This window comes from Lathamus discolor, chromosome 21 (assembly GCF_037157495.1).
Source record: "Lathamus discolor isolate bLatDis1 chromosome 21, bLatDis1.hap1, whole genome shotgun sequence".
Lineage (NCBI taxonomy): Eukaryota > Metazoa > Chordata > Aves > Psittaciformes > Psittacidae > Lathamus > Lathamus discolor.
In genome coordinates this window covers 3,335,018-3,360,968 of record NC_088904.1, presented here as the reverse complement: position 1 = coordinate 3,360,968, position 25,951 = coordinate 3,335,018, and the positions used below count along the sequence as shown (strand labels likewise).

Below are 25,951 nucleotides of genomic sequence, written 5' to 3'. Positions count from 1 at the left end.
GGCGGGGCCAGGACCCTTGCAGAGCGGCCGGTCCTTGTCTCCGAGCCCCGGGGTGGCGGCCGCCCCGTCGGTGCTTGCGGGCTCCTGCAGCAGCAGACCCGGCGTTCCCCCCCTTCCATGGACCCGGTCCCCCCAGCATCGCCGGTGCCCACCTCCCCTCGTGTTCCATCCTGTCACCTGCAGCCTCACCGGGACCAGCTCCATCCAGTGCCTGTGGGGACGGAAACACCCGCTCAGCACAAAGAACCGGCACAACGGGCACCCCCAAAGCTCCTCTGGGGTAGTCCCATAGTAGCCTCAAGGGCTTTCTGCTTCCATGCCTTCAGCCGGGCGAGCTGCGATTGAGGTTTCAGCACCAATCCCTGGAACCAGAGCCTCCCCCTGGGATGTGAGGCTGCTCCCACTCATCCTGGTGCTCAGTGCAGAGAAAGTGGCCACTAAAAAACCCCCCCACCAATCAAAAGCTTTAATGTCTTAGAGTAAACCAAGAATTGCAGGGTATAAATAGCACAGACAAGTTCAAATAAATAACCCGTGGTCCAACACGCACCTCTGATCTAAAGCAATCTGCGACCTGAGGGCAGGCTCACATCAGCAGCATCACCATCACGGCACTCAAGCAACACTTTGATCTTCCCAACCCAGCTCCAACACTGGGCTGTCTCATTGCCTCGCTGCCAGCAAAGCTCCCTCCAGCTCAGGGCTGAGCTTCTCCCCTCCCCTGCTGTGCATTTAAACCTCTTTCCTTACTAAAATAACGCTTGATCTCACACTTTGGGTCCTGTCACCCCCTCCGCTGCTGGGTGTGAAACAAACCCAAAAGGTCCCCACTGAAGCTGCAAAGGGGTGAGGAAGAGCCTATGGCATGTACCAAGGTGCAGCCGCAATTCCGGCTACTGCGCCCTGTGGCTCACTCGTGAGCCCCTACTTAACACCTAAAAAGATCTACAAATGAAGCTGGATTGGAAATGCCATCGACCAGGAGAGGCACAGCGGATCGGGACGCAGCCGGCACTGGAGGGGGCCAGGCGCCCATTGCACTCAGAACAAGGATGGGAGCATGGAAATCGGGAATCTCCCGTCCATGCTCACTGTCCAGCCCGGCACCGGGGTCCGGAGCACTCAGGGGCTGTTACTCAACGGGCTTCACTTTAGCAACGAACAAGGCGGTGGCTTTCTTCAGGAACTCCTCCCTGCTCGTGGAGCCGCTGAGCTTCCTCTCCTGCAGCGCCCGGTCCATGGCCAGGGCCAACCCATCCGGTCCCAACCGCGAACCAGCCTCCAGGTAGCGCCTGGGCTGCGTGAAGTGCCCGGAGCCCAGCGCCTCCTCCAGCGCCCGCAGCACCGCCTGGCACACGCGGGCATCGGCAGCCCCGGAGCCGCCGTCCAGGACAGCGAAGAGCGCGTCCGCCTTGGCCGCGAACTCCAGGAGCACGAAGCAGGTGAGGACCCCGTAGCGGAACACGTCGAACGGGACGGCCTCGTGGTCGCGGCATCGCACCCGCCGCAGCAGCGCCGCGGCCGCCTCGGCCGGTGCCTCCCCGTGCTGGCAGATGCTCCGCAGCAGCTCGCTGTAAAGCCGCCCGTCCACGCCCGCCGCCCGCCGCCGCCCGCCGCCGCCGCCGCCCAGCACCTCGTAGGCCGCGCCGGTGTTGCTGTCGAAGGCCGTCCTGTCGCGACATAACACACACAGAGACACACACAAGCGGCCTCAGGCCCGCTCCGCCCCGAACTACAACTCCCAGCGTGCCCCGCGCTCCGCCTCACCTATGGGAGTGGGGAGCCAGGCTGACGTACCACAGCGCACGCGCCAGGCGCTGCGGCGGCCCCGCGGGCTCGGCGGCGGCATCGCCCAGCACCAAGCGCTCGAAGTAGTCGGCCAGGAAGGACACGGGCTCCTCCGGCCGCGCCTCCAGCACCTTCAGCAGCGCCTCCCGCACCATGGCGGTGACGCCGGCCCGCAGCAGGAACTCCGCCTCGCTGCCCGCCGCCTGCCCGCCGCTCGGGGCCGTGCCCGGCCGCCGCTTCTCGTACGCCGCCATCTTGGCTGCGGGCAGCGAAGGCCGCTTCCGCCCGGGTGGGAACGTCCTGCGGCGCCATCTTGCTTACTGGCAGCCAATCGGAGGGCTGGGAAGGCAGGCGAACGAGCCGCCATTGGGCGAGGCGGCTGGGCGCCATCTTGGTTGTGGGCAAGGAAGCCGCTCCCCCGGCAGCCATGGCTCCCCCCGCCCTTAGCAACCGGGCGCGCTGCGGACGCCGGTTCCGGGTGCACACAACAGCCCTTTATTACAGCACCCCCACCGGGGCTGCTCCTGACCCTCCTGTCGCGATAGGCGATCTCTGTCGCCCTCCTCCCACTCTCGTGTGTGCCCCCAGAGCTGAACCCGCCCCCAGCGTGATGCAGCCCCGGAGCACCCCCGTCCTCCATCACTGCGGACGTCTCCATCCTTCCTCTCCTCCCGTGATGCCGTCGGGGGTCTCCTCTCCCGCAGGACTCGGGCCGAGCTCCCCCGAGCGGAGCTTCCCGGCAGCGGCGGTCAGGGATGGAGCCTTCGGGAGCAGCTCGGAGGGTCCCGGCAGCAGCATCCCGCATCCCACCAGCTCCGCGGCCACCGCTGCGAGCGGGGCAGCCGGGTGACAGCAGGGACGGGTCCGGCTGTGGGTGTCTGCAGGGCTCCAGCTCCTAAGGCAGCTCGTACCGAGAGTGGAATCGCTTCCACAGGCGATGAGCCCCAGCACCGGCCACGATCAGTCCCAACAGCGACACCGTTGTCCCCGCAGCGACGGCAGGGCCCGTGCTGGACGCGTCTGTAAAGACACCAAAAGGGGCTCTAGGTGCCAACAGACCCGAACACTTAACACAAGGCGCTGCAGCCCGGACGCCCTCGATGGGGCGCGCAGGACGTGCCTGCAGAGCACCACGTACCGTCCAGCACCGCGAGGTGCAGACTGGCCGCATGGGAGCGGTGTCCGAGCAGGACGCACTGGTAATGGCCCTGGTGCCGGGGCTCGGCGCGGTCCAGCCGCAGCGTGGAGCTGCTGCCCGCCGCCTCCTGCCGGTACTGCGAGAGGGCCACCGGGGTCCGCAGCCAGCGCACGGTGGCGTTGCCGGGACACCGAGCCCGGCACTCGATGCGCAGCTCCCTGCCCCGCGTCCCGTTGGGAGGCAGCGACCAAAGCCGCAGGCTGCAGGCGGGCACCGTGCCCGTGGCTGGATCCAGCCTCTGCATCTCGGCCGTGCCGGGGCCGGGCAGCGGGGCGGGGGTGACCGGATGCTCCCTGCCTGTGGTGGTGGCTCCGGGAGGAGGATGCTCGGTGGCAGCATCAGGCTCCTGCGGGGCGGTGGGGCTGTGCGTGGGGATGCTCGGCTCTGCGGGCAGCGCTGTGGTGGCCGCGCTGGGGTTCAGTGTCAGAGCTGGTGCTGGCCAGGGGCTCCCCGTGGCCACCAGCGTAGCTGTGAACAGAGCAGGACACGGGCCTCGCTGCAGTTCCGAGCTGGGACCCGTCATCCCCACCACCCGCCAGCTCCATCCTCCTTCACCCCATAGATACAGCCCTGGGCTGGGAGAGGATGGGATGTCTGTGGAGTGGGGCAGAAACAGGGACTGCTCCTGTTCCAGCCAAGCAGCACAGGGGGATGGGAGTGAAGAGGCAGCCCCTGGACCTGGGTCCCCATCACTCACCCCTGGTGCTCACCACCACCGATGCCACCCGGGTGAAGGTCTCCTGCCCGACGCTCAGCATCACCTCGCACCTGAACTCCATCCCTTCCTCCACCTCCTTCCCATCCACCGCCAGCGTGGCCACGATGTCAAACAGCTCCTCCTCGGTCTCGGTGACATCGAGATCTGCCGCCGGCAGCACCTGGTCCCCTCGGTACCAGGTGAGGAGCAGCCCCGTGTGCGGGTACACGCCATGGGCTGAGCAGCGCAGGCTGAGGGGCTCCCCCGGCACCGGGGCTCGGGGGGCTGCCTCCAGCTGCAGCCCCTCCGGCAGTGCTGGGAAAGGAATTCCAGGGTCAAGGCATGACCTGTGGCACCGCAGGCTCCGGGACGTGGGTGATGGATGGGCCGGGGAATGCTTACCGTAGACCCTCAGGTTGACGGTGCGCTGGTAGTACTGCCCGCGGCAAGCCCCCTGGCAGATCTTGGTGCCCCCCATAGCAACCACGGCGCTGCTGACGTGCAGGATGCTGTGGGTGGGAAAGGAGGTGACGCTCCCCAGGTTGGTGTCCAGCCCTTTCCACTGCACCGTGCCCTCGGCGCAGGCATGGAGGGAGCAGTTGAGCTGCACCGAGCCCCCATACGGCACCACCGGCTCCTGTGGTGTCACCATCAGCCTGCCCATGGCTTGCCCTGGGCCGGGGAAGAGGGAGAACACTGGATTAGGGATGGGGATGATGTGACAAGGCCAGCGGGATCCTGGTTCCTTGGCTTGCTGAGATGCGGATGGTCACACTCAGGTGCTGCATAAGCTCCATCCCCATCACTACAGGGATCGGTGCTGAGGTGACAGCGCTGCCGTCCTCTATCCCCCTGCCTTCACCCTTGGGATTTGCCAATCCCAAACGCCCCTTTCCCTGAGTTCTCATCCCTCAGTGGCTCTACTGCTGGTCCGGCACCTCACCGATGGGGAGACCCCATCACGGTACCATGTGGCAGAGCAGAGAGCCGCGAGCAGGGGCAGGGTAAGGATCAGGATGCTCCTGGTCCCCCAGCACTCACCTCTGCAGCCCCACAGCAAGCCGAGGAAGAGGAGGAGCAGAGCCGGGTCCATCACCCACAGCAAGGGCTGCTTTTCCTTCCTGCCTGCCCTCCTTCCAGGGAGTGAATGCTCCTGGTTGGGGCTGTCTCCTTCTGGCTGCCAGCTCTGTCCTCAGCCCTTCTTAAGCCTTAGGAAACGCCCCCCCCACCCCCCCGCCCCGGGACCTCCACAGCTTTCCAGCCCAAGGGGTATTTCCAGAGGGAGGGATCTGATTTTCTTCCAAGCCCAGCTCTTGCACAACACAAGGGCTGCGGCAGGGGGGACATCGCTCTATGAGAGGGGCCCAGGGCCCATGTTCAGCATCACCAAGTGTGGCTGTCCCAGAGCACATCCCACCGGGACCCCCTTGGGATGGGGTAGCCTGAGGGATAAACCCAATGAGCCCCAAGATGTGGGGTTCGGAAAGGAGGTGACCAGCCCCAGGCCCGGGGGCTGCAAACAGTGTTTGCTCCCAGTGCAGGGTGTTTGCAAGGATGGGTGATCCTGGTTTTATGGGATAGATGGAGAACGTGCCCCCTACATGATGATGTTGATCACCCCATGTTATGTACCCCCAAGGTCCTGTCTCATCCTCTCCTCGCTCCTACCCAGCAAATGGGAAGAGATGGACCTGGTTCTGCCCCATCCCATCCTGCTGGGAAGGTGCCGAAAGAGAGGACATTGACATTCCCAGCCCTGCGCCTCCCGTCGCAGAAGGTGGGAATTGGGCACAGGCCCCATCCCTTTCCCATGCGGGAAGTCTGGAGAGGCAGCTCCGGGCACCGGGCGCGTCGCGCATCCTTTTGGGAAGCCTGGGAGCAAGGGAAGTGCTCTGTAAACAGCTGCCATCGGATCTGCACGCTCAGCTGAAGCCGGTGATTGATGCCTCTGGGGGCTTTGGTCCTTCCACCCTGTGTTACCAGAGCCGCTTCCCGGAGTTCCCAATGCTGCTCCTGTTCCGGTGTCGCCTCCTCCTCTGCTCCCGTTGCCACCAGTGGGCGATGGGACAAGCACCGAGTTCCTTCACCAAGGAAAAGCTTAAAGTGGGGAAACACCATCCTCAAGGACCACACTTGCTGCTGCAGGAGCACCCCAAACCCTTGGGTACCCCTTGCTATGGCCCTGCAGCATCCCAGTCAGAACAGAGCACTCAGGGAGCAGCCTTGAAGCTTTCCTGGACCAGTCCCCAGGACATCAATAACCACCAGAGAGTCCAGCGCCTCCTGATGCCCTCCCCGTGGCTTGGGGCTTGCAGAGCACTTGAGGATGTGTGTGCCTGGAGCTGACCCCGGCCCAGAGGGACCATCAGGCTGCAGCCCCAGGGTGGAAAGAGCATCCTCAGGCACCGGGATGCTTTTCCACCCAACAGGAAACCTTTGAGGTCAGAGCAAAGGGGACGCTGGCTTTCAAGAAGCAGAAAGGGGAAGGTTTTTCCTGGAAACCGATGGTGCTTCCTCCTGAGGGCAGGAGCGGGGCAGAGCTCGCTCCAGAGGCGCTCCTCAGGAAGCAGAACAGCTCAATGGGGAGAGATGGGACAAGCACAGGATGCCCCAGCCAAGCCCCTCAGGCTGGGGTGGAGCCCTGGGCTGTCATCACCAGCACTGCTAATGCCCCACACCAGAAATGACAGGGCTGGAGCCATCTGGAATGAGGTGAAGTTTTTCCACATGGTGCAAAACTCGGGAATCTTCCCCTGGGAAGGCTGGTCCCAAAGCCACGCTCGGCCCCTCGCCTGCAGCATCCCCATCACAGCAGTGCCCAGCACCACCCGCTGCTGCAATCCCTTCCCTTTTCCCTCCAGTGATGCAAAGTCTTTCTCAAGACAAGATGAAATAAATACAATAATGAGCTCAAATCCAGAGGAAATCAAGACAAAAGCAACATCTCGTGGGATGGAGTTTGTGTTTCCAGCTCCTTACGAGATATGGGGCGTCAGACACAGCTCCCATCCAAGAGCAGACGTGGATGTGTTGACACTTGTGATTATATCGCTCACTCAGTGCCATCCTCAACCACCACAAGAAGTGTTTAAGTGGCTAAGATAAGATCTAGATGAAGCCTGACTTGAAATGAAGAGGCTCAAATCCAGCCCCAGGGAGGTGGGAGCCAGGGACCTGCCCTGGGCTATTGTAACGCTCCAGGGGAAGCCTGGAAAGCTATGGTAGGATCGAGGGTGAATGTGAATTGGTTCCAAGGTCCTTTTAGCTCTGTTTGAAGGAATAGGTGGAAAGAACTCACTTTGTACCCATAAGAGACAGATTTAGGAGGCCTGGAGCATCATCTCTGAAGGCATCTTGGGACCCGAGGGAAAAGGATGAGGACAGAAGAGTTTCAACACAACAGGAAAGCAGCAGTTTAATAAATAATCCACTGGAGGAGGGAGAGATTAGCCAGCTCTAAACCCAACCTGAACGGAAAGAAACACAGCTCCCTGTTAGCTTCACAAGAGAGACCCAGAAACACTCGCAACGGGCAGCTCGGAGCATGGGCTCCCCCCATGCCCACGCTCTTTCAAGGTACTAAAGGTGGCAGCAGCCGTTCCAGTACGGAGAAAAGAACCCAAACCGGGGAAGGGAAAAGGGACTGGTTTGCTAAATCAACGGTAAAAGAGAAAGCAAAGGTTTAAAGGGGGGTTTAGTGCACTAAGATCGGTTTGAACTCACTGAAGGGCAAATGAAGCCAATCCCTTGCCTTACTTTTGGGATGTTGTTGGCCCTGACCTCAATGTGAAGGCGCTGCAGACAGCTCCTGGGAATGCTGCTGTGGAGCAACCGGGCTCAGGCACTTCCCAGCACATGGGGGGGGGGGGGTGAAGAAAAGGTTCCTTTAAAAAAGTTGGGTTGGGTTTTTTTTCCCATAGAAAGTAACAAAAAACTTGGCAAAACTAGCTGAATGCTCCGTGCGGATCTTCCCAGCTTTCCAGTGGGACGCTGCAGAATTCCCGGCCCTTCGGAATGAGACATTCGTCATTCAGGTCCAGGAATCTCAGCTCCGTCACCGCTTGGCCCGAGGCCTCCCGTGTCCCTTGAAGGCAGAACAGTGGCTGGGTCCCAGCTCCATGCCCGGCGCTGGGGCCGTGCGGAACCAGGGGAAAGGAACTCCAAATCCATGGGAAGGGATCCCTGCCTGCTCCCAGCGCCAGGAACAAGCACCACAGCGAGCCCTGGCTCTGCAGGCACCGGGCTTGGGACCCTCTCATGTCCCAAGTGCCATCAGAGCCAAGGTCCAAACCATCCTGATGGTGCTGACAGCGCCCTTATGTACCTGCTCCATCGCGGTGGGACCTTCCATGCAGCCCCCACTGCATCAGCGACCTGCGGCATCTCCTGGCCCCGAGCTCGGGGTGATGAAGTGACCAAAGCCTTCCAGATCCACCGCGCAGGAGCCGGGGGATGTTGGCATCGCTGGAGAGTCAGATGTGGCAGCGGGATGGACGGCGACGGAGCAGGGAAGCTCACCCAGCTGGTTCTGTTGGCTGGAGGGGAGGAGAGGCCGGAGGCAGCAGCGGTGCTGGGAGGGAACAGGATTTGTTTCAATAAACTACACAAGAAAGGACTTTTAAAAATATATCTCTCTATACTTTAGATCATATAAATGACGTTCTTCTTTCCATAACTTTCCGTTATATCCTATGATTCCATCCTACCCCTGGAGCTCCCGGTGCCTCGGAGTGCAAGAGGAGATAACGGTTCCTCGGTTCAACTTCATTTGGGTGTGAGGGAAAAACCAACTTCATTTGAGAAGAGTGGGAATCAACAGCGGATGTGCTTGGGAAAGCTCTGCTCCGAGAAGGGAATGTGGAGTTGAATGGGTCAGGGACTGGACTTCCTTCAGGAAAGCAGCTCGCTGTGCACACACAGCACGGACATCACCACAATGAGCTTGGGGAAACCGGAATCACTGCAGGTCACTGAGGCTTTCGGCTGCCTCCCCTCTCCATCCCTGCTCTGCTGCCCTCTGCTCCCAGGGAATGGCTCCGACTGCAGGGCCTGGGCAGGGTTAATGCAAAACCAACTGACAATTCCTCCACTTCAATGTCCACTTCCAATGAAGAACTGGTCCAGAAAAATCAGGAAACAGGGAGTAGAGCATGAGCCCAGCCCAGTGCAGGCAGCAGCTCCAAGATGTTCCTATGTGACAAGGATTAAACTCCATCTACATGGAATTGCAGCTCTTGATCTACCCAACGCCAACACCAACGAGCGTGCAGAAGAGGTCGGATCCCAAATGCACCCTGGAGCAGGTGACAGGCAGTGCTCTCCCAGGCTTGTACCACCAGGACCTGGCTCTCCATGGTCATCCCATTGGGTTTTCCATTAAACCCACTGCTGCAGAGGCCCGGCACAGCTATTGTCACCTGTTTGCAAAGAGCCAGGACATGGAGCCAATGCTCCCTCCCTCCTGGCCTTCTTCCCCTGGGAGACCTGTCCCAGCCCGACGGAGGGATCCCAGCCAGACAACAGCTCTCACACAGCTCCTGCTCCGAGACAGGGCTGCTCCAACTCAAGGACCTGCTGTTCTCCTGAAGCAGAGGCTCCATTTGTCAACCAAACATGCGCCTTCACGGCAGGCTCACAAACACTCCATGGATTCCCAACCTCCAAGTTCAAATCAACTGCAAATGATCACCATCAGGAGCTTCTGGACTGAGAAAGAACAAGAGCTGCAGTTGGTATCTGCGTTTAATAGCGGATGGCAAGAGCCTGAGGGGAAAAACCCACGTGTTTTATGGAAGTGCTCAGGATGAACAGCTCCTTCTTTGGCCTTTCCCTCAAAGCTTTAGCAAGTGCTTCATGGGGTTGAGTTGCTTCTCCAGCCTCTCAGAGAGCTGCTATTTTCTGATCACCCCTTAGAGTGCCTGAGAAACCAGCCCTGAAGAATCCTCCTACCAAGACAGGGTAACAGCAAAAAGCCAAAGAGGAACACAAACACCATCGACCACCTCAGCACCCGGCACTCACGGGGTTGCCCTTCCCTCTCCCATTCACCTCTGTGCAACTTCTCTTCATCAGAACATTAAAGTCAGTAGATTTGGAGGGGGGTGGGTGGGTAGGGTGGGATCTAAGCTTCACCCGGGCCAACAAGGGTGAATTCATGGGCTCCAAGCAGCGAGGGGCAGCTCAGGCCTGACCACACCATTTGCTCTTCATCCCGGTGCATGGCCCTGGTTGCTGCTGCCCACAGGTGAGCTGTGACGGGACCGGTTCCACCAGGGGATGGGGCATGGAGCTGATGCCTTGGTTTATACCAGCTGCCAAGGCCCTTAGTTCACACCAGAACAAAGCCAGCGCTTGCTCCTTCAGTTTTCCTTGGCAAGTTGAGGATTTGGCAGGGCACACCTCAAAGTTCAGTGCTCATGTACATGCTTTGCCTTCAGGAACTATCCCTTCCCACGGAGCGGTTCAGTATCTCCCCTTCCTATCAGCACCAGACAATACAACTCCGGTTCTGCACCAGCTGAGGGTGTATTTGGCTTGAAGGGAAACCTCATCCCTTCCCATTAGCTGTTAGTGGCACAGTCTCACCTCGCTTCTTCTCTCCCCCCAACCCTGTCTCTCTCTCCCTGAACTCCCACTGGCTGAGTCCATCCTTGGCCTGGGGTCCAGATGTGAGCCAGGTCCTTCTCTCCTGGCCTCATACGCTGCTGTCCTCGAGCAGGGGCTCTTTGCCATCCGACCCACCAGCCTGAGGGCTGTGGGTGTGGGTCTGGGCTCCGTTACTGTGCTTCTTGTGGCTGCCTGATCTCAGTGCAAGGTTGTGTTCTGGAATGAACAAGGCCACCAGGAGCGACAGCAGGACAGAACAAGCCCCGAACAGGAAGGGAGGCCCTGGGATGATGCTGCTCTGTAGGAAGAAACAGAGGAACGGTTAATGCTCCAGCGGAAGGGAAAAGCAGCCTAAAAGGAAAGACAAAGCTGAACAGTTACCTCATCCGTAGGGTTGGCCATGTTGGGTTTGGAGGCCTTACCCAGAGTTTCCACCTCAGCCATTTCATTCAGCTCCACGTGGAAGAGATAGAAGACGAAGCCATAGAGCGCTGGCCCCAGGCCATTACACAGACCCCGAATCCCAGTGATCATCCCCTGCACCACACCTGGGGACAGAGCAGGGAGAGGAAGATCTTCCTCCAGCTGCTTGTGCTACTCGAGGATGCTTCCGTATCTAAAGACAAGGCTCAAACATCCAGGTCTGGATGGACACGGAGCCCACAGAGGAAGCAGTGAGCAGGTGATGAGCTTTGCTCATCCAGTGTTTGGCTGGAGAATAAAATGTGCTTGGGCACATCAAGCACTGGAATTGAAGGCAGCCAAGTCTGAGGCCTCAGGGCTGAACCATGAAGCTTAAGCAGCAGGCTCCTTGTCTACCTCGGAGAACATTCCCTCCCCAAGCACCAACACAACTCAGAACAAGACACTCCACAGCTAGTGCAGGCTCCTGTCCATCCCTCCACCACTAACTCCACCACAGTCAGTGCAGGCTCCTGCTGGGATGAACTCACCCTGTTGGTCAGGGTCCGCATTCCGAGACACCATGGCGCTGATGGCTGGGAAGGTGATGCTGGACATGGCAGCCACGGCTCCTGCAGCCCACATCATCCTGGGAGACAGAGGCAGTGCTTAGGAGGCAGGATCTGAGGCAGCAGCACGGCATCACCCTCCAGACAGGGCACAGGGAGCTGCCACAGAGCCACGAGACAAACAGGAGCCAATTCTTACCAAGGCTGCGATCCGAAGCCGTACCAGGCAAGCTGGAGGATCTGGAAGCCTAGTCCCAACAGGATGGTGTTCTTATTTCCTATGGAACGCATGAGAATTCCCAACACCACTGTCTGGAAGGGAAAACAGGTGCTTTAGAAGGAAGTGCAAAGAAGGATGCGAGCACTGGAAGGCAAGAGGATGGGAATCTGAGGGCACACGTGCTGCTGTGACACTGACTCCTCCACTCCAGTAACACCATGTCAGAACCCTGCACATCCCATGGCACAGCCCAGCTTAAGGGACTTCCACTTGTCAGCAATTTTGGACATTCCTATAACCAGACTGTAAGAGCTAAGAGAGAAACTGGTGCTCACCTGAGCCAGGATGGAGAGAATTCCAACAACCCCAATGAAGGCTGCCACAGTCTCTGAGGAAAACCCAATGACCTGTGAAACCACCACAGAGGGACTGTTTAGGCAAGAGATGGGGGCTCTATGGGAAAAGCCAGCCTGCCAGTGTCACCAGTGTTTGCTGACACTGCTTAGCAGGTACCTGAGCATCAATGAACCATCCCTTCCTCCACCTCCCTGCTGCCACAGGAATCAGCTGGAAGATTTTCCCCTGCATGGCACTGAGGCCTTATCTCCAGTGTGTGAGCACTTGCAGGGCTGGTGCCTGCAGCCCTGCCCTGGGCAGCCTGTTCCAATGCCTGAGCACCCTCTGGGGCAGGAATTGTTCCTCAGCTCCATCTAAACCTGCCCTGGTGCAGCTTGAGGCCATTTCCTCTTGTCCCATCCCTTGTTCCTTGGGAGCAGAGCCCAGCCCCTCCTGGCTCCATCCTCCTGTCAGGCACTTGTAGGGAGCCATCAGGTCCCCCCTGAGCCTTCTCTTCTCCATCTGAACCCCCCAGGTCCCTCAGCCGTTCCCCATCACACTTGGGCTCCAGGCCCTGCACCAGCTCTGCTGCCCTTCTCTGGCCCCACTCCAGCCCCTCAACGTCTCTGTTGCAGTGAGGGGCCCAGAGCTGAGCACAGGATTTGAGCTGCAGCCTCACCAGTGCCCAGCACAGGGGCACAATCCCTGCCCTGGCCCTGCTGCCGCACTGGTGCTGATCCAGGCCAGGATGCCGGGGGCTTCCTGGCTGCCTGGGCACAAGCTGCTCATGTTGGGATCTCCTACATTCAGAGCCTCACGTCATGGCAAGAGACTGACCTGTCGCAGGTACAGGAAAAAGCTGGAATACTGGCCGGCTTCAGGAAGGTAGGAGAGAAAGACAGTGATACAGATGAGCAGCACTGTAGAATCCTGACCCACTTTCCGCAAGGACTGTAGGGAAGAAGAGTGGGAAATGACATCAATTAAAAGGAAAAAGGAGAGTAAACATCATGAACTATTCTCCAGGTACAGAGACAGTGAAACCAAGTGCCTGAGTCACCAGCTTACGGCTGAGAAGTGAAACCAGAGCAGCATCCTGGAGGAAGATGCAAACACTGCCACAACACACCAGCCTCATGTACTGATGTACAACAGCACCAACTCACACCCTACGCTGAGGACTTTGACCTTTGTGTTTCCTAGATTTAGCCAAGTGCTTTGGATCAGAACTGATGATAAGGATGCAAAGCTCCTCATCCTTAGCAAAGGTCCTGAGAAGACAGAACACAAAGGACTTCTGACACAGTACTAGCGCTGAATAATGGAACTCATATTCAGACAACTGTGGTACGTTCCCACCGAGAGATGCTCTCGCTTTGGGGCATCTGGAGCTGCTTTTACATGGTTCGTAGCTCAAGGAAAAGGGCTGGAAGCTGCTGGACAGCTTTATGGATGTGCAACCTGGAGACGGTACCTTCAACAAGGTTAATCTGAGCCTCACATCCTCCCCCTTTTGTGGAATGCATCCTCCTTTTGGGAGAGATTAACAGAACTAAAGCAAAGAGAAGGACTAACATGTGGAAAAGATGACTTACAGCGAAGGGGTCTGCTTGTTCCCAAGAGATTGGAGCTCCCCAGGAGACCGGGCGCATCTCCTCCGGCAGCGACTCCGGCACTGCCAGCAGGATGAAGGCGATATCCAGCAATGCCACACCTGAAGCCAGCACAACCACCAAGGTGTCACCATAGGCCTGGGAGAGGTACGCCCCGATGGCTGGGCTCGTGACCAGACTGGCAGCAAACGTGGCTGACACCTGGAAGCAGAGAACAGGAATCCAGCTTCTCCTTCCTAGAGCCTGTTTTCTCCTCTTGGGTAAACCCAGGGTAGGAGTTTTGCCACCTTTGCTGGAGATAATCCATGTAAAAGACAGAAAGGTGACGTGCTCTCTGGGTGCAATCTAGCAAAGGGAAATGAAAGCTGTCCTAATAATTCAGGAACCCTATAGAAGGGGAACAATCCCAGCCTGGCTTGGAGAAGCTCCTGACCAGGCTGGTTTAAAGGCTCAGCAACAATACAGCCACTATTCACACTGTAGGGGAACAAGCAAACAAGTGTTCACAACCCATATAGATGAGGCCCTCAGTGCCATGGGTTAGTGGTGGCCTTGGCAGTGCTGGGGAATGGTTGGACTTGATAAGCTTAAAGGTCTTTGCCAACCAAGTTGATTCTATGATTTTAAGCCCTCTCCCTCAGTGCTAAATCACACATAGAGCAATAGGGAGACTGTGTTATAGTGAAGCACATATCATCTGCTTACTGATACTGTCCTCATGCTCGACAATCAATCTCCCACCCTCATTTTGTATCTCTCCTACCTGCAAAGCCCAAGTATTGCTTCCAAGAGACAAGGCAGTTGTGCAGCTCCTTACCAAGCCATACGCCGTGCTGCGTTCATGCTCCTGGGTGATATCAGCAACGTAGGCAAAAATCACAGAGAAGGTGACAGCAAAGACTCCAGACATGGAAATGACAGCAAAATACCACCTGAAACAGGCCGTGCCACAGAGTTAGGGAGCAACCTCACCCCGGTGCACAGCTCCTGCAGGCCCTCCTATTTCACTGCACCAGAAACACTGAGCTGCAGTCTGGTGGTCCAAGAATAGTGACAATGGGCCTGTCAGGAGAATGGGCACCAGGAAAGACTCTTTCTTCCTAACACTGAATCCTCTGGTAGAACCAGGCAAGCGAATTTGTCTCTAGGCTGAGCATCATTCTCCACTGGACGGACAATTCCATCATCCTCAAATGCAACACCCACAAATCCCGCATCGTTCTGTCTTGCGCTTGTTCCTCTCCTCGGAACCCCTCGGTTACAACAGGAATACACTCACCACGGACTGATCTTCATAAGGGGAATTGGAGCACAGGTGAAGAAGACAGTGAGGAGGAGGAAGGATTTCCTGCCCCAGACATCAGAGAGAGCACCAATCAGTGGGGCACTTAGAAAAGAAAGCAGACCCTAAGACAGATGGGGTGACAGAGAGAAATCCTTCAGTCAAATTCTGATTGTCCACAGCAAGAGCTTCTGACAACACTAAGCTAACAGGCTGAGGAGACAATCCAGTCCTATTCCCTACAAGCAGGCGATCACAGAGCCCTTTGTTAAACTGCTCACATCCTTTTAGGGATCAAAACCTACCCTCAAGCAGCTCAGTGTTGCTAAACCCTCCCATTCTATGTTGCTGCTCTGCCTGCGGCTGTGGTCACCCCCAGGCATGAGGAGCTGCTCACCAGTACCTAAAAAGATGTTGGCACAGCTCCATCCCATGAACATCTGCTGCACTTCCAGGGAAAGCTTTCTCTTTTAGATGGAGACATGACAGACCTGACGAGATGCCAAGGCCATTAAGCACAAAGAAAACTGTTCCATGCCTTTCCAACTGGAGACAGGCAGGGAAGAGCCTTCATGTGTGTGTGGAAGCACTCAGCTCTCATGGAAGCAAACTCCCTGAGATCCTCTTGCCAGAGCCAGGGTCTAACAGGCTGGTTTGCCACACTCCCAAGTGCTTGGTTATTATAGTTGCCCCCGATTCTGCTCTGGGAACGCTGGTCTAGTCCAAACCCATGCCATGGCACCTTCTCCCCACCTTCTGTCAGGGAGAGCCCACTGAGGCCTATTCCAACTTCTATTTCTGCTAAGTCCACATGTCATTGATTTTTCATGTTGTTGCACCCCAGAACACGGATCCAGGGCTAATCTCATGCTGACTGCAATGTCTGCAGCAGAGACACACAGCTCTCATAGCCCCAAACCCAGGCTGACAAGCAGCAGGTTGTTAATACTGCTCAGTATAATCAACTGCCCCAAATACCCAATGTCCACACTTCATTGACTCTTCATTTTGCTTTTGGTTTGCCAGTATGTCCTGCATTCAGCAGTAGCAGTCATTTTTTCTCCTTCTTAGTTGGGGTATAGCTGGCCTCAGATCCTTTGTACCCCCAGCTCCAAAAACCACGACACAGTAGCACCCCAAACTGGCAGGGGGCTGGAATAAGATGATCTTAAAGTCCTTTCCTACCTAAACTATGATTCTATGAACATGCATTTAGTCTAGGTCATGCTTTGCCTAGAAAGGTTGGGCCAGATGATCCATGAGGTCTCTTCCAACCAGGTGTTCTGTGCTTCTCTCATCTGTCAAACACTGGCTGACATCAGCAAGGCCGCATGGACTATCACGGCTTGCTACTTCTTGCCCTGATCACAGGTTCAGATGGAAGCCTGGAAGGAATATTCCTTACCTTGACTCCATGAATCAGGCCGTTCATCAAGAATGTATGCTGAGGGAAAGTCTGGTGTAACACCTAGAGAAAACAAAACCAAAGCCACAGAGCTAGCAGCTTGTGCAAAGCAGGGAGAAGCGTGGAATAGTTCTTCCCTGTGAGGGTGGTGGGACACCTGAGAGCGGCTCCAGTGCCTAAAGGGGCTGCAGGAAACCTGGAGAGGGGCTTGGGACAAGGGCCTGTAGGGACAGGCCAAGGGGAATGGCTTTAACCTACCCGAGGGGAGACTGAGCTGAGCTCTTAGGCAGAAGCTCTTCCCTGGGAGGGTGCTGAGGCGCTGGCACAGGGTGCCCAGAGAAGCTGTGGCTGCCCCATCCCTGGCAGTGCTCAAGGCCAGGCTGGACACAGGGGCTTGGAGCAAGCTGCTCTATGGAAGGTGTCCCTGCCCGTGGCAGGAGTTGGAGCTGGAGGAGCTTTAAGCTCCCTTCCAACCCAAAGCATTCCATGATAACTAAAGACTCTCTTTGCATATTTACCTAGAAATCAGAGAGCAGGTAAAAAATACACCTGGCAATTACACTTCAAGGTATGCTGGCAATTGACCATCAGAAACTGAAGTGAAGAAGCTGAGAGATGCCTCATCAGGAGTTTACAACTCCTTAACTAAAGGCTTAAATATCCAAGATGAGATTTTCAGTTGCTTTATTAAAGCTCTCTCTCTACACTTCACTTTATTGCTGCCTGTATTAATCACCCCTCAGTCGATCCCAGACGAGTCATTGGCTCTCCAGCAGGAGCATGACTTGGCATCATAAAGAACTGCCAGGAAATTGTCTCTGTGCTTTGATGCCCCAGAGAACGACGGTGGCAGTTCGACAAAAACCTCTTTTATCCCTAAATAAGCCTTCAAACCTCTAACTCGTGCTTTGCTCCAAGTTTAGCTCCAATAATCATGAAAAGCATTGCCCAACTCCATAAAACAATCGCTATTGCTCCAGCTTTTCCAGGTACAAACCTTCTTGGTTTCTACCCCCCAGGCTCCAAAGGCTCTGTGTTAAGATCTCTGCTCAGGGTGGTTTCTTGTCCACAAGCAGCGGGATTATCCCCAGGGAGACTCACTCACCGTTAGCATTGGCGTGGTCAGCAGCCCCCAGGCAAAGAACTCCAGGAAAATCACCACCACGGCGTGGTACACGCTGGGCTCTCCGATGCCCTGTCGCTGCAAAACAGAGCTCCATGAGTAACACAAGCACGTGTATCCCAATCCATGATAGAACTGGACACTGAAGCATCATTAGAATCATGGAACGGTTTGGGTTGGAAGGGAGCTTGAAGCTCATCCAGTTCCAACCCCCTGCCATGGGCAGGGACACCTTCCACTAGAGCAGCTCGCTCCAAGCCCCTGTGTCCAACCTGGCCAGTGTTTCTCCTAGGCTAAGAGTTGGGTATCAACCTCCTCACAGCTGCCTGGCATTTCTACCCCATGTTCTTGACATAGAAGTTATTTCAGGCACCAGAGAGGTGTCTGGATCAGTGTCCTGCTGCACAGCGTTCACCGTGAGGCACTCCCAGGGTCAGGAGTTGTGTGAAGAGCATCCTCTTCCCCAGCTTCATCCTCCCAACCAGAACAGGTTTGTTTTGCAGCTCACACTGCATTTCAGACAACCACCACAGCCGTGAGGTCCTGAAACATGAAGGGAGGCAGCAAGAGACATTCTTGTGCTGAAATGTTAATAAATGACATTAAAGCAGCTTCAACCCCACATCAACAGCATCAAGGCAAGCGATGGAGATGCAGGTTTATAGCATATAAAGGAGAGAATGTTTTGCAACAGAGGGAGAAGGTGGCATGAGGCTGTAATGAGTACAGCTGCTGTTACCCACCTCCCTCCAGAGAGCATCCCTCTCCTCCTCCTTTCCTTGTCTCTCTTCATTCACAGTTAAACATTTCTCCCACGACTGCACCAAAATGAACTTGATGGAGTTAAGTCCAGCTCTAACCTGCTCACAGTTTAATATCGCTCCTTCCACTTTCAATCACCTCATTGGGTTGGTCCTTCACCCATTCAGCACAGCTCATCTCCCAGTGGTTGTGCCACTGAAGCACTTGAGCTGCTACACAAAATGCCAGTAAAAATACACAAAGAGACAGCAGGGCAGGCCACAGGATCGTGACAGAGCTACTCCTCAAGAGCACAACAAAGGGGAAATGCTTGTGGACATCTTAAGCTCAGGTGCACCCACTCCAAAGCTGTCTCTGTACAGGCACAAGATGCTCATCCCTGCGTTGCTGCTCATGCAATGGTTTGGGTTGGAGGGAGCTGAAAGCTCCTCCAGCTCCAACCCCTGCCCCGGGCAGGGACCCCTTCCACTGGAGCAGCTTGCTCCAAGCCCCTGTGTCCAACCTGGCCTTGAGCACTGCCAGGGATGGGGCAGCCACAGCTTCTCTGGGCACCCTGTGCCAGCGCCTCAGCACCCTCACGGTAACCGCTGCTGCCCTCCCGCAGCACCGGCCGCCCCTCAACGGAGGTGACTGCTCCACAGGGGCCCTCACCCCCGCGGCCTCGCACCTCCAAAGCACACGGCGCACGTCAAGGGTTGGCAACGGGACCAGCGAGCACCCGCGCCCGGTGAAACGGCGGCGATCCAGGGCCCTGTCCGGAGCAGAACAGCCCCAGCCCCAGCCCCGGCCCCGAGCGAGGGCCGAGCCGCGCACACCTCCGGGGCTCCCGGGGGAGGCCCGAGCGGGCCCCAGCGCCCCCCCCCTCCCCAGCGCCCCGGCCCCGCTCCGCTCCGCCCCGCGCTCACGCCGGCCCCGTCGCGGATGACGATCTTCTTGGCCAGCAGCACGCTGCGGTTGAGCCGCTTCTTCTTCTTCTTCTCGCCGGTCATGGCGCCGCCGGGCCGCTGCCGTTCGCCGGCCTCCGCGGCTGCCCCATCGTCCCTGCGCCGAGCCCGGGCCCGGGCACAGACCCGCACCGGGCGGGGGAGCGCCGGGCCCGGGGAGAGGGCGGCGGCGGCGGCGGCGGCGGCGGCGGCGGCGGCGGCGGCGGGACTGCCCCGCCCACAGGCCCCGCTCCCGTCACCCAGGCGACGGCGCTGACGGCCCCTTCCGTCGGGACGCACCTTCACATCCCATTGGCTGCTCCGCCCCTTCCCTGTCGGCCGAATGCAGCGTTGATTGGCTGCGAGGAGGCAGAGGGATGCGGAGGGCGGGGCTTACAGCCGCCCCGGTGGGGCGCGGGGCATGGCGGGATGCGCCGGTCCTCCCGGTCCTCCCCCCCCCCCCCCCCTCCGGGGGTGGTGGCACCGGTAGCGGCCCCTCCCGTGGGTGCCGCGGGGCTCCTTGTCGCTGTGCAGAGCCCCGGGCCCAGGTCCCCTCCGCCACCGCCTCATCTCGGTTTATCTCGCTCCGTGCTCCCGGTGTCCCGGCTGGAGGCAGCTACAACCGGTCTCTTCCCCGGACCACCGAGAGGTGGCGGGGCACAGCCGGGCCTGGGGGCTCGGTCCCTCAGGACACTGCGGTGGGGGAGCGGCCCCGCCCGCGCTCCCCTCCCGTTATTGTTCCCCCCCCCCAAAGCTGCGGAGTGACCCCGAGTGCGGGGACCGGAGAGCGGAGCTGGCTTGAACCGGGACCCGCGACCGCCTGCGAACCGATTGGGAACGGTCCCCGGGCAGGGGGCGAGGGACCCGGAGCCTTCCCTAGTGTCGCCCCCGGTAGCGGGCATCCGGAGCCGCCCGCACCGGGAGCCCCATCAGAGACGCCTCCCGGAGGGGTCGGTGGAGCCAGGGCCCGTTCCGGTGCTCTGCGGCAGGTTGAGAACCGAACGAAGGGAGCGGAGAAGCGGCTCCGTGCCCTGGGTTACCGATCGCACTTGGGGCACCCACCGGCCGCTGCCCCGGGAGGCACCGAGGAGACGGCGAAACAAAGGCGGCCCCCGGGGAGGCTCCGGTGGTGTCGGTGCCAGTTGAGGGGCGGGGAAGGGTCCGGCCGGCCTCGTCCCCCGCTGTCCCTGAGCACCGGGACCGCGCCTGCCCTTCCCGGGGCTCCCGCAGCCCCCTGGGTGCCTCGGGAGGAGCAGCGGGGCCGGGGCCACCGGAGGGAGCCGGGGTGGGGCGGCGGGGGCCGGGAGGGCGCAGGATGGAGGATGCTGGGGCGGCCGGGGGGGGGCCGGGGCGGCGGCGGAGCGCTCGCACCATGACATCAGCGTGGCGCGGCCCCGGGGGAGCGGGCGGGGGGCGGGAGCCGGCGCGGCGGCGGCGGCGGAGGAACGGCAGCGGCGGAGCGGAGCGGCCCCGGGCATGCTCCCGGAGCCCAAGTATGACCGCTTCCGCGACGAGCCGCTGACCGCCCCTATGCCGTCGCCGGTCCCCGGGCCGAGCCCCGCGGCGGGCGAGGAGCCCGAGCCCGGTACCACCTTCTGCGCGCTGCTGCCGCGGATGCCGCAGTGGAAGTTCCCCGGTCCCGGCGGCTTCCTCGGTCGCGGCCCCTCCGCCGGTACCGGTGGCGGCCGGGACCTGTCAGCGCCGGCCCGGGCGGGCCCCCCCTCGGCGCTGGCCGCCGTGCTGGCCGCCTGCGAGCCGCTGTGCCCCGCCGCGCCGTGCGCGCTGCCGGCGGCCGGGCGGGCGCGGGGGGCGGCGGGGAGGGCGGCGGCGGCGGCGGCGACGGGGACCCGGCCGGGCGCGGAGGAGTGGAGCCGCAAGGGCAGCTTCATCCGCAAACCGGCGCAGGGCTGGCTGCACCCGGACGAGAGGGTGCTGGGGCCCGGCGTCTCCTACATCGTCCGGGTAAGTCCCACCGGAGCCCGAGCCCGGTGCCGTGACCGTGGCCAAGGGGATGCGGAGGGGTCCCCGGGCATCCGTCCCCGGCTTATGTCCCCGGCGCCCGGCCCGTGGTGTCTGGGTCATCCTGGCGGGGACAGCCCTGGGGGTGGGATGGGAGCAGGGGGGCTGCAGGGCCGGGGGTAGCCTCGGACCCAACAGGATTCAGTCCCTCCAAGGACATCACGAGCCGTAGCGCCGAGATGAGTTTGCCGGGTCTCGGCGTGGATTCTGGGCATGCAATGGGATCGTTTCGGGGTGGCGGACAAAAGGGTGCTGTGTGCTCCCTGGAGCTGGCTTGGAGGGGCCCCTTCTCACTGACACTCAGCTCTTCCTCTGCCCTCCTCTTCCTCACTTGCCCTGTGCTGGTGGCGGTGGCTGGAGGAGGCCGCTCTGACCGTGTCCCCCCCACCCCATAGTACATGGGGTGCATCGAGGTGCTGCGCTCCATGAGGTCCCTCGACTTCAACACCCGCACGCAGGTCACCAGGTACGGCCCCGCGCTCATCCTGCACCCCCAAACCACCACCACCGCCCCCCCCCCCCCCCAAAGGGGCCCTGTGGCAAGGCCGGGGGGGGGACAAACAGGGCCGAGGGTCCGGAGGGGGGGTCCTGCCCCATGGATCCACCCTGCACACAGGGCGATGGCGAAGGGCACTGCTGCGGATCAATGGGTGAAAGAGGAGAAGGGAGGTGGCCCTGGCCGGGATTACGTACCGCGGCCGTGACGTGGGGCAGCGCTGCGGGGAGGCTGCGGCGCCCGGGGCTGTGGGGCTGATGCCCGGGGGCAGCCAGGAAGGGGCTGGGGGGGGGATTCTGGAGCAATAACTGGGCCCGGGGCTATGGCTTACAGGGAAGCCATCAATAGACTGTACGAAGCGGTGCCCGGCGTGAAGGGCATGTGGAAGAAGAAGGTGAGTTTCCACCCGGCCTGTCCCTCCCTCTGCTCCTTCCTGGGGCAGGGTGCTGGAGGTGCCTGCCTGGTTCATGGGGCAGAGCCTGGGGTCTCTTGGGGCAACCCCTTTGCCTCCTTCAGCCGAGGAAGCCTGGACCCAATGGGCTGCATCACCCCCATGGTCCTCTCCCCCTGTCAGGCTCCCAACAAAGCCCTTGTCTCCATCCTGGGCAAGAGCAACCTGCGCTTTGCTGGCATGAGCATCGCTGTCAACATCTCTGTTGATGGGCTGAACCTCATGATCCCCACCACACGCCAGGTCAGAACCGACCCAGGGCTGTGGCACTGCCACCTCCCAGCCCTCTGCCTCCTGCCGCAGACCGGAAAGCTGATGGCCCCCCTCTCTAACCCCTGCCATGGGCCATGTTCCCCCCACAGATCATCGCCAACCACCACATGCAATCCATCTCCTTTGCCTCCGGTGGGGACACGGTGAGATCCTGGCTGTGGTCCCTAAAGGGGGTCCCTGTCCTGCGGCTGAGCCAAATTCAGGGCAGGACATGGGGCTGGCACCCATCCCCTTGCCCTGGGGGCCTCCAGCCCTGCTCCAGCTCCCCTGAGCTCCCCTTGTGCCCTCAGGACACCACGGACTATGTTGCCTACGTCGCCAAGGACCCCATCAATCAGAGAGGTGACTCTGGCCTGGGAGCTCTATGGATGCGGAGGGATGCGCGGGGGGATGAAGGCTGGAGGATGGGGGGGATTCCATCTGGGGGGCACAAGGGGCATCTCCCAGAGGGGTGATGGGAGCAGGGGGACACATCCGAGCCGTCTGTCCACAGCCTGCCACATCCTGGAGTGCTGCGAGGGGCTGGCGCAGAGCGTCATCAGCACGGTGGGACAGGCCTTCGAGCTGCGCTTCAAGCAGTACCTGCACAGCCCCCCCAAGGTGGTGGTGCCCCCGGACAGGTAAGGGGTTGAGGGGGGGGGCAGCCCTGGTGCTGAGCCCCTCAGGGTGTCCCCGGCTCACCCATCCCTGCTGCAGGGCGCTGGGTGCGGAGGACTCGGCCTGGGGGGAGGATGAAGATGCGGCCGAACACGATTATTACAACAGCATCCCCGGGAAGGAGCCGCCCCCGGGGGGGCTGATCGACTCCCGGCTCCGGCACGGCCCCAGCTTGGGCCACATCCGCACTCAGCCCTCCGGCTCCATCCCCTCCAGCCAGGTGAGCCCCCGCGGGTCGCTGCTATGGGGGTCCCCAGCACAGGTCCCCCCCACAGCACCCTCACTGCGTCCTCTCCCCAGGTCGGGTTTGCAGCCAGGCGAGACCAGAGCAGCCAGCCAGGGCCACCCTGGGACCTGGAGAGCCAGGGTGGGTACCGCTGCGAGGGGGGACCCGGTCAGTGGGGGGGGGTCCCCATGGCTCTGCCCTGCCTGGGCTGGTGGTGATGCCCCCTCCTCGCAGGCCAGCCCGGGGATGGGTACCTGCAGGCTGACAGCCACCCCTTGGGACCGCGGGACTACGAGGAGCACATGTACGTGAACACACAGAGCCTGGATGCCTGGGAGCCAGAGGCAGCAGCAGCTCGAGGGGTACCAGAGGAGAGCCCCAAGAAGGACCTCTTTGATATGAGTAAGCCACCATGCTGGGGGGGGTGCCCATTGCATGGCCCCAGCTTCATGCCCTGGGGGGTGACATCCCCTCACCTCGGTCCTATCCCCTCACCTCGGTCCTACAGGGCCATTCGAGGATGCCTTGAAGCTCCATGAGTGCATTATGGGGGGCAGCAGCAGCCCCCCCATTGAGGACCAGTGGCCGAGCCCCCCGACGCGGAAGGCTCCCATTGCCCCCACTGAGGAGCAGCTCAGGCGGGAGCCGTGGTACCACGGGAAGATGAGCCGGAGGGATGCGGAGAGGCTCCTGCAGATGGATGGCGACTTCCTGGTGCGGGACAGCCTCACCAACCCGGGGCAGTACGTGCTGACCGGCATGCACAGCGGGCAGCCCAAGCATCTGCTGCTGGTGGATCCCGAGGGAGTGGTAAGGGCAGGGTGCAGGATAAGGACAGGATGGGGATAAGGGCAGGGTGGGGAGGATGCTGGAGGCCGCAGGGTGGGTGATGGGGATAAGGGCAGGGTGGAAAGGATGCTGGAGGCCGCAGGGTGCAGGGTGGCTGATGGGGATAACAGCAGGGTTGGAAGGATGCTGGAGGCCACAGGCTGCAAGGGTCGCATGGGGACCCTGCTTGCCGGCGTTCAGGAGCACCGTGGCCCCCCAAACCCGCAGGTGAGGACCAAGGACGTGCTGTTCGAGAGCATCAGCCACCTCATCAGCCACCACCGGCAGAACGAGCAGCCCATCGTGGCCGCCGAGAGCGAGCTGCACCTCCGCCAGGTCGTGCAGAGGAAGCAGTGACACCGGGGGTACGTGAGCCCCCGGCCCGCGGCCCTGGCACCGGACTCACCCCAGCCCTGGGGTAAAGCCAGGGCCCCCCCTGCGCTCCCCACCTCTGGTTGTGCCCGGTCCCGCACCCCGGGGTCAGGGTCCCCATTCCCCTCTCCATGGTCCGCATGGGGCGTTTTTCCCAGCTGGGAGCTGCTGTGGCACTGCCAGCCCCGGCGCCGGCTCCATCCCGGCACAAGGAATTGGTCTCTGGGCTATCATGGAGCGAACGGGGTTGGGACTGGTGCCAGGAGCCTCATCCCAGGGTGGGATGGGGTGAGCAGGCTTGGTGTGTGCGTGTGTCCATGTGTGTGCGTGTGTCCATGTGTGTGCGTGTGTCCATGTGTGTGTATCCATGTGTGTGTGTCCATGTGTGTGTGTGTATCCATGTGTGTGTGTGTCCATGTGTGTGTGTGTATCCATGTGTGTGTATCCATGTGTGTGCGTGTCCATGTGTGTGTGTGTCCATGTGTGTGTGTGTATCCATGTGTGTGTGTGTACCCATGTGTGTGTATCCATGTGTGTGTATCCATGTGTGTGTGTGTGTCCATGTGTGTGTATCCATGTGTGTGTGTGTATCCATGTGTGTGTGTATCCGTGTGTGTGTGTATCCGTGTGTGTGTGTCCATGTGTGTGTGTCCATGTGTGTGTATCCATGTGTGTGTGTCCATGTGTGTGTATCCATGTGTGTGTGTCCGTGTGTGTGTGTGTATCCGTGTGCAAGCACAGGTATGTGAGGAGCACGTTGCCCACCAAGCTGTGCCTCTTGCCCAGCGCTGCTGCTCAGGACCTGCCTTGGTCCCCCTTCTCTGCCAGGACATTGGGGGGTGCCCCTATCCCCATCCGTGCGGGCTGCAGCCCCTGCCCTGTCTCTGCTCATGGGGCTGGATATCCCTGTTGGTCCCACATTCCCAGCTGGATTCTCCCCAGGAGCGGCTGCCATGGGGGTTCCCGGTGGCTCCGAGCCCCTGCATCCTTTCCCAGGCTGAGGCTGGGATGAAGCTGCTGTGGGGAAGGCGCAGGGCAGGGGTTTGCTCCTGGCTCTGGCTCTCCAAGGCTGGAGCCGTGTCCCAAGGCCCCTGGGACATCCCTGCTTCTCCTGGCGCTTGGGCAGGTTTTTATGGCATTCGCAGCCCTTGCCCAGCGTGCCTGGGGCTCGCGCTTTGGAATACGTTTCTAATTAAACCTGGAAATGAGGAACGTGCCTGGGTTCTTCCTGCTGGGATGGGGCTCCTGCGTCCAGGGGCTCGAAGAGGCTGGGACGGTGTCTCCATCACCACCAGCTCCTGGTTAGTCCCACATTGGCGCTGGCAGCCTGCTCATCCTGGCCGGTCACACTTGTCTCTGCCCTTCTGCATCACTGTCACCCTTCAACACATGGATCACGCCCTGGATCCCAGGGGTGCTGGTCCTGCACAGCATCTCCTGCCTGCACCCAGCATCTCCCTGCTCCTGCTGCCTCCAGCCTCCATGGCTCCTGCCATGACCAGGCTGGCACCGAGCAGCCCGAGATGCGTTGTCACCAGTCAGGAGCATGGGGGCCAGTGCAGGGACAGCCGGCATATAGGGACGGTGCTTGCTTGGCATCAGTAGAAGCAGGAGAAGGCTGCCCCAGCGCTGCTTGGAGATGTTCCAAGCTATCTCCATGGCTGGGCACCCATGGGTGCTGGTGGGCAGGAGGCTCCCAGTGTGT

At 60.1% G+C, this 25,951-nt stretch overlaps 4 protein-coding genes across 5 annotated transcripts; 1 reads left to right on the top strand and 3 right to left on the bottom strand.

The window, feature by feature from the left end:
* Nucleotides 1-451: 451 nt before the first annotated feature.
* Nucleotides 452-2,160, bottom strand: TPGS1 (tubulin polyglutamylase complex subunit 1). The gene is made up of 2 exons (XM_065699680.1): nt 1,768-2,160; nt 452-1,670 (listed from the first exon to the last, which is right to left on the bottom strand). Exons 1-2 carry the CDS (start codon nt 2,040-2,042, stop codon nt 1,133-1,135), a joined length of 813 nt encoding a protein of 270 aa, XP_065555752.1. The 5' UTR covers nt 2,043-2,160; the 3' UTR covers nt 452-1,132.
* Nucleotides 2,161-2,260: 100 nt separating this feature from the next.
* Nucleotides 2,261-4,873, bottom strand: MADCAM1 (mucosal vascular addressin cell adhesion molecule 1). Its single transcript, XM_065699678.1, has 5 exons — nt 4,725-4,873; nt 4,086-4,355; nt 3,684-3,998; nt 2,927-3,454; nt 2,261-2,808 (listed from the first exon to the last, which is right to left on the bottom strand). The coding sequence occupies exons 1-5, from the start codon at nt 4,774-4,776 to the stop codon at nt 2,684-2,686; spliced, it is 1,290 nt and encodes a 429-aa protein (XP_065555750.1). The 5' UTR covers nt 4,777-4,873; the 3' UTR covers nt 2,261-2,683.
* Nucleotides 4,874-7,072: 2,199 nt separating this feature from the next.
* On the bottom strand, nt 7,073-19,121 carry LOC136024388 (hippocampus abundant transcript 1 protein-like). 2 transcript variants are annotated; one of them, XR_010616818.1, is made up of 13 exons: nt 18,907-19,121; nt 17,222-17,317; nt 16,117-16,179; nt 14,709-14,836; nt 14,247-14,361; nt 13,412-13,630; nt 12,654-12,767; nt 11,816-11,887; nt 11,460-11,572; nt 11,243-11,340; nt 10,671-10,837; nt 8,390-10,587; nt 7,073-8,253 (listed from the first exon to the last, which is right to left on the bottom strand). XR_010616818.1 is itself a non-coding variant. In XM_065699677.1 (12 exons), exons 1-12 carry the CDS (start codon nt 18,988-18,990, stop codon nt 10,378-10,380), a joined length of 1,479 nt encoding a protein of 492 aa, XP_065555749.1. In that variant the 5' UTR covers nt 18,991-19,121; the 3' UTR covers nt 7,073-10,377. The 2 variants fall into 2 exon arrangements, 1 of the variants encoding a protein (XP_065555749.1); XM_065699677.1 differs by having other exon boundaries at nt 7,073-10,587.
* Nucleotides 19,122-20,296: 1,175 nt separating this feature from the next.
* Nucleotides 20,297-25,458, top strand: SHC2 (SHC adaptor protein 2). Its single transcript, XM_065700001.1, is given in 14 exon segments — nt 20,297-20,359; nt 20,362-20,886; nt 21,339-21,409; nt 21,773-21,833; nt 22,014-22,133; nt 22,253-22,306; nt 22,454-22,505; nt 22,657-22,783; nt 22,860-23,040; nt 23,121-23,187; nt 23,281-23,448; nt 23,555-23,856; nt 24,103-24,239; nt 25,075-25,458. Coding segments are annotated over 13 exon segments (1,920 nt in total). The 3' UTR covers nt 24,232-24,239; nt 25,075-25,458.
* Nucleotides 25,459-25,951: the final 493 nt, after the last annotated feature.